Source organism: Ceratotherium simum, chromosome 12, assembly GCF_057802395.1.
Source record: "Ceratotherium simum simum isolate JZ-2026a chromosome 12, ASM5780239v1, whole genome shotgun sequence".
NCBI lineage: Eukaryota > Metazoa > Chordata > Mammalia > Perissodactyla > Rhinocerotidae > Ceratotherium > Ceratotherium simum.
This window is the reverse complement of record NC_141911.1, coordinates 22,199,408-22,211,097: the sequence shown is the minus strand read 5'-3', so window position 1 is coordinate 22,211,097 and position 11,690 is coordinate 22,199,408. Positions and strand designations below refer to the sequence as shown.

At 41.8% G+C, this 11,690-nt stretch overlaps 1 protein-coding gene across 1 annotated transcript; it reads left to right on the top strand.

The window, feature by feature from the left end:
* Nucleotides 1–307: 307 nt before the first annotated feature.
* Nucleotides 308–2,394, top strand: LOC101404380 (tripartite motif-containing protein 75-like). The gene has a single exon (XM_004433463.2). The coding sequence runs from the start codon at nucleotides 683–685 to the stop codon at nucleotides 2,066–2,068; it is 1,386 nt and encodes a 461-aa protein (XP_004433520.2). The 5' UTR covers nucleotides 308–682; the 3' UTR covers nucleotides 2,069–2,394.
* The last annotated feature ends 9,296 nt before the right edge of the window (nucleotides 2,395–11,690 follow it).

Sequence of the window (11,690 nt, the reverse complement as noted above, 5' to 3'; positions counted from 1 at the left end):
CGTCTGTTAATAGTTGCTTTATGCACTTCGGTACTCCTGTGTTGGTGCATATGTATTTATAAGTTGTATGTCCTGAGAGAGCCTCTTTTTAATAAAAAGGTCATAAAATCGTTAATAATCAAGAATTTTTAAAAATAATGTGAGTTCCACTATTCCAATTGACTTATTCGTATTTTTATGCCTTAGAAATATATGTATTTGGATCAGAAAAATAACTTAGGTAAATCTTTGTCACTGATATACATGTCCTTCATTACGTTAATATATATTTTACTGCTTTTTCTTTGCTGTTTTATGTTGAAGAAATCCGGTCAATTGTCTTGTTGAGTGTCAACATCTGGAATTCCCTACATGGTCATTAATTTCCATCACTTCTTGAAGTTGCAGCTCTTTGCTGACAAAGAGGACTAACAAGCCAAGATGAATTGGAATAAAGGTGATCCAGAGCCAGGGGATGAGTGACTGCCTGGGCCATATCTCCTCCTGGCAGCTGCTTCTAGAGCTGAAGGGAAGGAAGCAGAAACAGGCTTGTGGGGTTATAGCTGCCTGGGATCCTGGGAAGACTTCAGGCTGTCTTCAGGAGGGTGACTGCTGACGACACGTCGGCTTCTCACTTTTCCTAGTTCCTTGAGAATCATATTTACTGAAGAGAATCTCCTCAGACAGACACCCTCCCTGCACAATGGCCTTTGCAGCCTCCCTGGCTGACCTCCAAGCAGAGGCCAGTTGCCCCATCTGCCTGGATTACCTGAGAGATCCAGTGACCATTCACTGTGGGCACAACTTCTGTCTCTTATGCATCCACCAGTGCTGGGAAGACCTACAGGACATCTTCCCCTGTCCCATCTGCCTCCACCACTGCCCTGACAGGAGCTTCAAGAAGAACCCCCAGTTAGGTCACCTGACTGAAATTGTTAAGCAGCTTCCCACCACGAGCAGCAAGAGGAAAGGGCAGGAAGAGAAGCCCCTGTGTGAGAAGCACAATCAGGTTCTGGCCCTGTTCTGTGAGGAGGACCTGGAGCTGTTGTGTCCCCAGTGCAGGGTCTCCTCTGACCACCGGGATCACCCCCTGACGCCCACTGAACAAGCTGCAGCTAGTCACAGGAGGAAGCTCAGAAGCTACATCAAGCCCCTGAGGAAGCAGATTGAAGACGCTGAATTGGGGCGTGAAATCCAAGTTTCAAAATCTCTCACTGAAGTTCAGTGGAAGATGAAAAAATGGAGGAGAGAGTTATGCTCTGAATTTGAAGAACTTAACGATTTCCTGAGAAAGGAGCAAGTTGCAATTCATGGCAGGCTGCTTATGCAAGAGAAGGATGTTGAAGAAAAACTAACCCAATACATAAGCCAAATTTCAAACCACACGTCCAGGCTACAAAATCTGTTAAGTGAAATAACAGAGAAATGTTCCCAGGGAGACCTGGAGTTCCTGACAGGCATTGAAAGTATCCACAACAGGTATGAACACCTAAAATGCCCAGCCGTCTTTTCCTATGAATTAAAGAAAGAGAGTTGCAATTTCCCGCCACATTATTTTGGCCTGCAAAACATGATGAGCACGTTTCAGGTAGATTTGACGTTAGATCCTGAAACTGCCCATCCCAATCTTATTATCTCAAAAGACAGAAAAAGTGTGATATATAGAACAACAGAAGCAAACTGTCTTGACCACCATGAAGCATTTACTTATTACCCAGCTGTCCTGAGTTGTGAGGGATTTGATGCTGGCAGGCATTTCTGGCAGGTAGAATTAAGAGGCACAGGTGAATGGTCCTTAGGTGTGTGTAAAAATTTCTGCAGCAACGCTCACATTCCACCACGCCCAAAGGATGGATGGGGGCAATTTCAGCGGTGCACTAGGACATGGGGTACACAGCACACGGGACAAGCCGTGCGGATAGGTGTCTTTCTGGATTATGAGTTGGGAGAAGTTTCATATTATAATTGGAATAGCAGGTCATATTTGTATACACTCACTGATACGTTTACAGGAAAACTTATGCCTTATTTCTCTATTGGGCCTTCTTCAAAATCTCTTACAATCAGTATGGTCCTAGACGAACGATGAACTACCTGAAGGACCTTTCTGCATGTGGTTCTATTTTCTTCCTGTGTTCTTGGAGGGTGTTGTAATAAAGATTTTGAGTCCATTTTTGATGCTTGACTGCGGAACACTTTTAGGAGTCATCATTCTCTCTTCCCCTTTTCCTCACACCTGGCAAAGCTGATGAGAAAGCGTGGGTGCTCCATCCTCTGGTGCAGGTGGGCAGTTCAAACCCAGCAAGCCCCTAGGAGTGCCAGAAGCCTCACAGCAGCCCCACCCAGCAACCAGCACAAACACCTCAAGCTAGTCTCCCTTCCCTAGGCCCTCAAGTCATTTTGGCCCCACTCTGAGAGCCATAAAACTCATTATTTGAGTGATAAACCTTTTCATATCTTCTGGAGTGTGTGGCATCATCAGTTTCGACATTTGTATCAAATTTGGGATAGGGTCCACCCTGGCTAGGCAAGCTGGTCCCGACAACTGGCATTGTGCAGAGGATTATTCAGTGTGCAGCACCAGCACCAGGGCCTTCTCCTCTGGCTGCGGCTTGTAATGGCTCTGCTGCCCAAGGCCAGCGTGCACCTTCAGCTGTGCTGCCTTGTGCTGCATTTGCTGAGCTCTGCTGAGGCTCTGTTCTAGATGTAACTGTCCTACATCAGAGGGTTTCATCATTATTGGCCTTCAGGGATAAGAGCATGGATGGAGCTCCTCTTGAACGTGGTTCTGGGTCATGTGTCTCAGTCCAGACCTCCCTATATGTCTTAGAATGAATTGTGTGTCTTTCCTGGCATCAGCTGTGACTGATGTAGTTTTAGGAGCAAGACTCTGTGACCGATTGGTTGTGTGTCTCAATTGGATATGGGCTCCTGTTCTATAGAGCACTCGGGAAAGACTCTACCTGTGAGATATCCTGCCCCACTGAGAAGTCACTCGTGTGGAGCAAGAGCAGTCACTCTGTAAATAACCAGCATTATATGAAGATTTGAAGTCCACACTCCTAAAGCAGACAGCTCACTAGGACCCTCCAAGATGCCTTTGCTACTTCTGCTGCATCTGCCTATGCCTCTGTCACAACAAAGATCCTGATTCTCTAGGTTACAGGGCAAAACACCCAAGGTCCCCTGTGGCACACTGAACGTGTTAATTCACACCAGACTTAAGCCCCTGGTCCTTAAAATCTGGAAACCAGCCATGGCCATAGAGGGGGCCCTGACCTTGATCACACTGATGTGAGGTTCTCTGGAGTGAGAAACTTACATATATGAGCTGGGAAGAGAAGATCAGCCCCTGAACTATATCCAGTGGCCAAAGAAAGAAGACAGAAAAATAGAAAAGAAGGAAGGAAGGAGGGGTAGGAGGAAGGAAAGAAGGGAAAGAAAAGAAAAGAAAAAAAGGGAGAGGGAGGGAGCTGGATTCATGGGGAGGAAAGAAAAAACTGGAACAGAGGTCCCTAATTTGACCTAATTGGAAATTCCTAATGTACTAAAATAATTTATACAACAAAAAAGATGAATAGGCTTTTGTTCACCTATAGCGTAGATGCAGTTTTAACTTCAGCATCTGCTTAAACACATCCTTTGTAAAATCTTCATGACCACCATCAGTGGTCGTCCTCAAATTAGCTATACCCGGGGATCCCTCTAATTTAATCAAGGCACTGCTCATAATCTTAGTGATGTTGCCAAACACAAAATAGAGATCAAAAGGATACGTCTCATCTTAACCATCAGAACTGTTGCCTTGCCTAAATTCCCGTGAGCATAATGTACATTGCCCTAAAATATCACAGAGAAGGCCTGGTTATTCTGACCTGATGTGTAATAAATTAAAATTAAACGAAGTCTTTGGCACTTAGAAAGTGGCTTCACAAATGGGACCCCATGGATGCTCCCACCCTCATTAAAATAGATAATATGTCTAAATGTTGATTAAACAGGGCATTCAAGAATTAAAATCCAGGCCCGGCCCCATGGCCAAGTGGTTAAAGTTCCATGCATTCCGCTTCAGTGGCCCAGTTTCCGGTCCAGGGCCCAAACCTACTCCACTCACTAGCCATGCTGTGGTAGTGTCCCACATACAAAAAGAAAAATAGAGGAAGATTGGCACAGATGTTAGCTCAGGGCTAACCTTCCTCAAGCTAAAAAAAAAGAAAAAATGAGGAAGATAGGCAACAGATGTTAGCTCAGAGCAAATTTTCCTCAACAAAAAACAAAACAAAACAAAACAAAAAAAGAATTAAAATCCATTATGCAAGATCTATTTAGACTACAGGTGATTATCCCCAGTGTTTCTCTCTTTAGCTCCAACTTGGCCTGTTCTTAAACTTGATCATAATCTTAAAAAGAATGAATGATATCTCACAGTGAATTACCACAAATTTAATGCTGAGGTCCCACCCAATATTATTGAAACTACGGCTTCTATCCAGTTAGCAACTGGTAAATATCTGGCTATTATAGGTTTGGCTAATACGTTCTGTTCAGGGCTTATTTTAACAGCTTCCTGGGCATAGTTTGCCTTCACCTCCAAAGGGATACCATCCATCTATACATGGAAATCATGGGATCCTCAACACCCTTGTCCTGGCACACAATCTTTGCGGGCAAGGTCCTAACTGCATCCGACTTTCTCCAGGAGCACACGTGTGATGTACATTGATGACATCCTCCTCCATGGAGATCCATTCGAAACACTCATTCCGGACACAAAAGGACCCAAAAGGAGTTTGCACCAAGGGAAAGGGCCATTGTCCTACACAGAGTGTAAAGCCCTAGTATCTTGTTGAAATATTTGAAAATTATTTGGTAGACTGAGGACAGCTCCATCCTGGACACTGCCAAGAAATACCTACTGACCCTCTCAACACCTCCAACATGAAAACACGCTACAAAGGGGTTCCTGGCACCAATTCCAATGTGTGTGTCTGTGAGGGTGTGTGTGTGTGTAGGCTTCCCCACAAGAAGAAGCAGTTCTTGGCCACCAGCAACTCAAATCTGATACTATCTACCTGGAGATAGAATCAGATTTCACAGGTAAAGGGCTCAGTCCCACAAGACCGACCCCCACTTCAGAAGCCAGTCTCAAGTCTCAGGTTGCAACTTGTACTTCTGACTGCCAGGTTATAAATCGGAGATTCCCATGACCTTCTCCTTAGGTTCAATTAATTTGCTAGATCGGCTCACATAACCCAGGGAAACACTTACTTATGTTTACCAGTTTATTAAAGGATATGATAAAGGATACAGATGATCATCCAGATGGAAGAGATGCATAGAGAAAGGTATGAGGGAAGGGACATGGAGCTTCCATGCCCTCTCTGGGCATGCCACTCTCCCAATACCTCCATCTCTTCACCAATCCAGAAAGCTCTCCAAGAGAGGGGCTGATGCGTTGTCCTTTTTGGGTTTTCATTATACAGTCATGTGTATTTCTTAGTCCCCATTTCTCATGTGGAAGGTGTGGGAATAGAAGAATTTTTTGCAATTCTAAAATAAAAATCTTTACAAAAAAATAAAGTACACTAGTGGTTCCTCTCTCATTTGGCTTTAGATTGAAGAGGCAGAGAATGCTAAACGCAATAGATGAAATAGATCCATGTAGGTGGGTATGAAAAAAAATCTAGATATATTTAAGTGTAAAAAGCAAAGTGCACCACAAACAACCCAATCATAAAATGGGCAGAGAATATGAACAGATACTTTCCCAACAGATACTTACCATTTCCCTTGGCCAATAGGCACAGGAAAAGATGTCCAACATCACTAATCATCGAGGAAATGCAAATCAAAACTACATTAAGATATCACCTTATACCCATTAGAATGGCTATAATCACCAAGACAAAAAACAACAAACGTTGGAGAGTTTGTGGAGAAAAAGGAACCTTCATTCACTTCTGGTGGGAATGCAAACTGGTGCAGCCTCTATGGAAAACAGTATGGAAATTCCTCAAAAAACTAAAAATAGAAATACTTTATGATCTTGCTATCCCACTATTGGATATCTGTCCAATGAACCTGAAATTAACCTTCCAAAGAGGCTTCTGCACCCCTATGTGCATTGCAATGTTATTTGCTATACCCAAAATGTGGAAGCAACACAAGCGTCCCTTGTCTTGGGTGTCCAAGTGTCCCAGATAAAGAAGATGTGGTATATGGATACAGTGGAATACTATTCTGCCATCAAAAAAGACAAAATTGTCTCATTTGCAACAACATGGATGGGCCTGGAGGGTATTATGTTAAGTGAAATAAGCCAGAGAGAGAAAGACAAACACCACATGATTTCACTCATATGTGGAAGATAAACTAAGACACAGGCAAAGAGAACTGTTTGGGGGGTGGGCACAAGAGGTGAAGGGAGGCATTTATATGGTGACTAACAAACAATAATGTACAACTAAAATTTCACAATGTTATAAACGATTAAGACATCAATAAAAAAATTTGCTAAAAAAAAAAAGCAAATTGCACTAATCATCAGGGACATGTGAATCAAAACCACAATGATGGGCCGGCCCGGTGGCCTAGTGGTTAAGTTCAGCACACTCTGCTTTGGCAGCTCAGGTTCAGTTTCTGAGCACAGACCTACACCAGTTGGCAGTGGCCATGCTGTGGCCATGACTCACATACAAAATAGAGGAAGATTGGCACAGATGTTACCTCAGAGGGAATCTTCCTCAGCAAAAAAACAAAAAACAAAAACACAATGAGACATCACCTCATACCTGTCAGCATGGCTATTATCAAAAAGACAAGAAATAACAAGTGTTGTCAAAGATATGGAGAAAAGGGAATCCTTGTTCACCGTTCGTGGTAAGGTAAACTGGCCACCCATTATAGAAAACAGTATGGAGCTCCTTCAAAAAATTAAAAATAAAACTACCATATGATCCAGCAATTCCACTTCCGGGTATTTATCCAAAGAAAACAAAAACACCAATTTGAAAAGATATATGCACCCCATATTAATGCAGCATTTTTTACAATAGACAAAATATGGAAACAACATAATTATTCGTTGATAAATGAATGGTTAAACAAAATGTGGTGTGTATATATATGTATGTACATATATATACTGGAATATTATTCAGCAATTAAAAAGAATGAAATCTTGCCATTTGTGACAACATGGATGGACCTTGAGGGCAGTATGTTAAGTGAAATAAGTCAGACTGAGAAAGACAAATACCATATGATCTTACTTACATGTGGAATCTAAAAAAAAAAACATAAGCTCATAAATACAGAGAATAGATTGGTTCTGGTGGTTGCCAGGGGTGGGGGAGGGAGGTGAGTGAAATGGGTGAAGGGAGTCAAAAGGTACAAACTTCAAGGGCCAGCCCCGTGGCTTAGCGGTTAAGTGCGTGCGCTCCGCTGCTGGTGGCCCGGGTTCGGATCCTGGGTGCACACCGACACACCGCTTCTCCGGCCATGCTGAGGCTGCGTCCCACACACAGCAACTAGAAGGATGTGCAGCTATGACATACAACCAGCTACTGGGGCTTTGGGGGGAAAAATAAATAAATAAATGAAAATTAAAAAAAAAAGGTACAAACTTCTAGTTATAAATTATTCACGAGGATGTAATGTACAACATGGTGACTATAGTTAATAACACTGTATTGCATATTTGAAAGTTGCTAAGAGAGTAAATCCTCAAAGTTCGCATTACAAGAAAAAATTTTTGTAACTATGTACCATGACAGATGTTATTTGGACTTATTGTGGTTATCATTTTGCAATATATACAAATATTGAAACATTAGGTTGTGCACCTGAAACTAATATAATATTGTATGCCAATTATACCTCAATTTAAAAAGATAAGAAAAGTTTAAAAAACAACAAAAAATTCATACAGAAACTATCTCAATGTAGTGGACACTAGATCACTGATAAAATTTGGAAATAGTTTTAGGTGAGTGGTAGAGGTCATTTGGCTTCTTGTTGAGAGCGGAAGACACAAAGACAATGATTCTTTTTGGTCCAGAATATACATTTAACATGGGAACACTTTTTGAAAAAAACAGTTTCATGGTTAGAATAATCAGGTTTCTGTGTTTCATGGTAGGGTCATTGCATGTAGTTTTTGTTCTGCAGTACAGATGGAAGAAATGATCAGCACTCAAAATAATAATAGCTAATATGTAATTTGTTCTTACCAATTGCCAGGCACTTTCTAAATACTTGTTGTGTATTATTAACTCACCAGTCTTCACAGTATTAATATTGTAGCCATCCTACAGCAAGCCCTGAGCTCAATTACCTTTTAAGTGGTAGATTCAAACCTAGCTCTATTAAGAGCTTCAGCCTTTATCCACTGAGTTATGTAGCTTTTTGATTATCAACCAGAAAAGTGATGTGTTTCTGTGTGTGTGTTTGTAATATGTAATGTCTGGACGCTAATGTGTAATATGTAATGTCTAGACACTAATAGAGATAGACTCATCTGTAACACTTTTTTTTCTGCTTACTGGATCAGCAAAGGCCCTTTGGCAAATGAAGACTCTTGTCATAGTCAAAAGGATCACGTGCCTGGCTCTCTGCCAACTGTCAAAAACTGCCTGTGGGATTTCATCTACTCCACTGGATTTACCTAACTATGGATTGAAGATTACCACTCTCTACCTCTAGCTGAGACCTCTCCAGTAAATGTCAGGATTTCCTACAGCACGCTGAACGTCTCTACTTGGATCTCTCAATGGCACCAACAGCCCAATATGACCAATAGTTAACTTTGCTTTTTTCCCAAACCTATCTTCTGCTGTGTTTCCTGTCTCACAACTGGCACCTCCAATCACCAAGAGGTCCACACCATGAACCTGGAGTCCTTCTCCACACCCTCACTCACCATAACCAATCGATCACCAATTCAAGTATATCCACTTTGTAATCCATTGACATCGGTCCAGATCAGGTCCACAGCATTTCTCATCTGCCCTACTACGGTAGCTTTCCGACATCCTGGTTCACCACACCCTTAGGACAAATGTCAACGGAATCCTCTAAGGAGGCCAAGCTCCTGGGTTTGGGATGGCATGGGAGCCCTTTGATCATTGCTTGAGTCCTCCTCCACTACCCATGGTCAACACACACAGACAAGATGAAGGCACATATTTTCCAGAGGCACCTACATTCCTCAATGGAGACACCCACGTGGCTTTTGGCAATTCAGTTTCTTTTGGGGGAGTCACACTTGGTACTTTCTGTCTTTCTGCAATTTCTACTGTTTCTTCAGTAAAATTTTACTGTGTCTCCCCAACTCTCACTGCCAGGAACCTGCTCCTCCCCCAGTCTTCTCCCTCTCAGTTCAGGGAACCTCCACTCTCCTAATAGTTAAGGCAAAAACCTTCTCTGATTTCTCTCATTCTTTACTCCCCATCCAATCCCTCAGCAATTCCTGGCATCCTCCCTTAGGACTATGTCCCTGAATTCCAGTACACCCTCCTGGGGGACACCTGGGAACACCTGCCTTGGGTTACCTGACTCTAAACCTCCAACATCCCCCTCCCCGCTTCAGAATCTCTGAATGTGAGATGTTATCATGTGAGATGTGACCTTGGGGACTGTGTTTCGCTTCCTGTGGGTCCTGTGGAGGCAGAATACTAGTGAGGACCACTGGCCAAGGGCAGATCCTTGGGTAGCAAGGAGTCCTAAGGGACAGGCAGAGGAACAGCTGTTTGCCAAAGAGACTGAGAGAAGCAGTCAAAGGACAATCAGCAGGGTCATGTGCCTGACAGATCAAGACAACTTTAAAGGGAATGAAAAACTATTCAGTGAATTAGGACACCAGATCACTGATAAATTAGTGGGAGCAATTTCACTGGAGCGGTTGGGGTAAAAGCCAGGATGCCTCTGGTGGGAGATGTGAAAGAGAAATACTGATTATAAATCCTAGGTGGAATTAGCCCAGAGCATGGAATCAAAGTGGAACAATGGATTTGGGGGATTAATTTGCACCTGTGAGGGTGAGTAATTCTATCTCAATTCTGTGCTCTCCCACCTATCGGTTAATTCCATTAATTTTAGCCCCCAATCTATAGATAAAAGAAATGAACAGAGCTATGGGAATTTTTTTCCATAATGGGTTTTAATGCCAGACAGAGGAAGGTTTCCTGACTTAAAAATGAACCCAAATGCTTTCAAATCTATGAACTCTAATAAAATTACAACATAATAAATGTTGAGATTATAATAAAATAGAGCATATTTAATATTTTCTGGGGAAAGAACAAATAAATGGAGGGAAATGCCATGCAATGACCATCAGAGAATTGTGGAGAGGTATATTCTGGTCATCTCTTCAGGCCACACCTACTCCTTGTGTGGTCTTACCCACTCCAGAGATTTACACCACCATCTGTCTGATGAAGATTCCCCAACCTGTATCTCACAACAGGTCACTAATATTTTTTTCTGATTTTAATTATTCCATTTGTGCTCTACCATTTATTAGGCCATCCACCCTGGGCAAGTTACTTATAACCTCCTTGAATCTTGTTTTTCTCACCTGTAATATGGCAACATGTATACATACATACATGATCACATGAACTCTAGGAGTACTTACGAGTATTAAGTAAAAAATATACAAATATGTACATCTTGTTTGGATCCTGAATTAAACAAATCAACTCTCAAAAATAAAAACTATGAGACAGCCTGGGAAATTTAAAGACAGAAATGTTATTTGATGATCTTGGAATTTCATTTAACTTTTTAAGTGTGCAGTGGTATTATTATTTATCTATAAAGACTCTTATCTTTCAGAGAGAGATATTGAGATGCCTTTGGATGAAATGATGTGATATCTTCAAATGAGATGATTTTCTTCAAAATAATCTAAGTGAAGGGGGTCTAGACTATTACCACACAAAATTGGGGTTCACTTGCCTGATGTGCATAAACAAGCCAATTAACTATGGCATCAGCCTTTGGGAAAAGAGATCGGATTCATTCTGCAAGATGGATCTGTAGGGAGAACAGGGGGCATGTGCCTTCAGATCTGTCTTCCTGATTCAGGATTTGGGGTGAAATTTAAGAGGCTAGGGAGAACAGGTTGGCACACAGAAATGCTAGTGGGATGGGTTTGATTGGTGGGCTTCAAACATTTATGGTAAGGTTTTAAACATCTATGACAGGGTTCTAAACATTTATGATGAGGTGGGGAAGGAAATTTAACACCAGATCTTCCTGAATAAGGCACCCTTTGCTTCTGATAAGAGTCCAACTTTCAAGTTCTGATTGTGTCCTGGTCCTTGGGTTCTGTGGGAAGGAGGATCTTTGGTTCCATGGTCATTTCAGGTCAAGATTTCTTCTCCTGTGCATGCCCTGGCTATGTGACTTTGCAGATTTTCTGAAAAGCAATTCTTATTCACTCTGTTGATAAGAGATGGGGTCAGTTGAACTGGTCCTGGATGGCCTGCAGATGCAAGACCAGAGTAGAGAGATGAAACAAGATTGGCCATATGTTGAAAAGTGTTAAAAATGAGTGTTTCATGGGAGTTTATTATCCTATTCTCTTTACTTGTGTATATGTTTGAAATTTTTTTATAATAAAAAATAAGCAAGTACAGGAGAAAATAAAATTGTTTGTAAAGTGTTCCATAAATACTCAGAAATTTTCTAGAATTATTATCAAT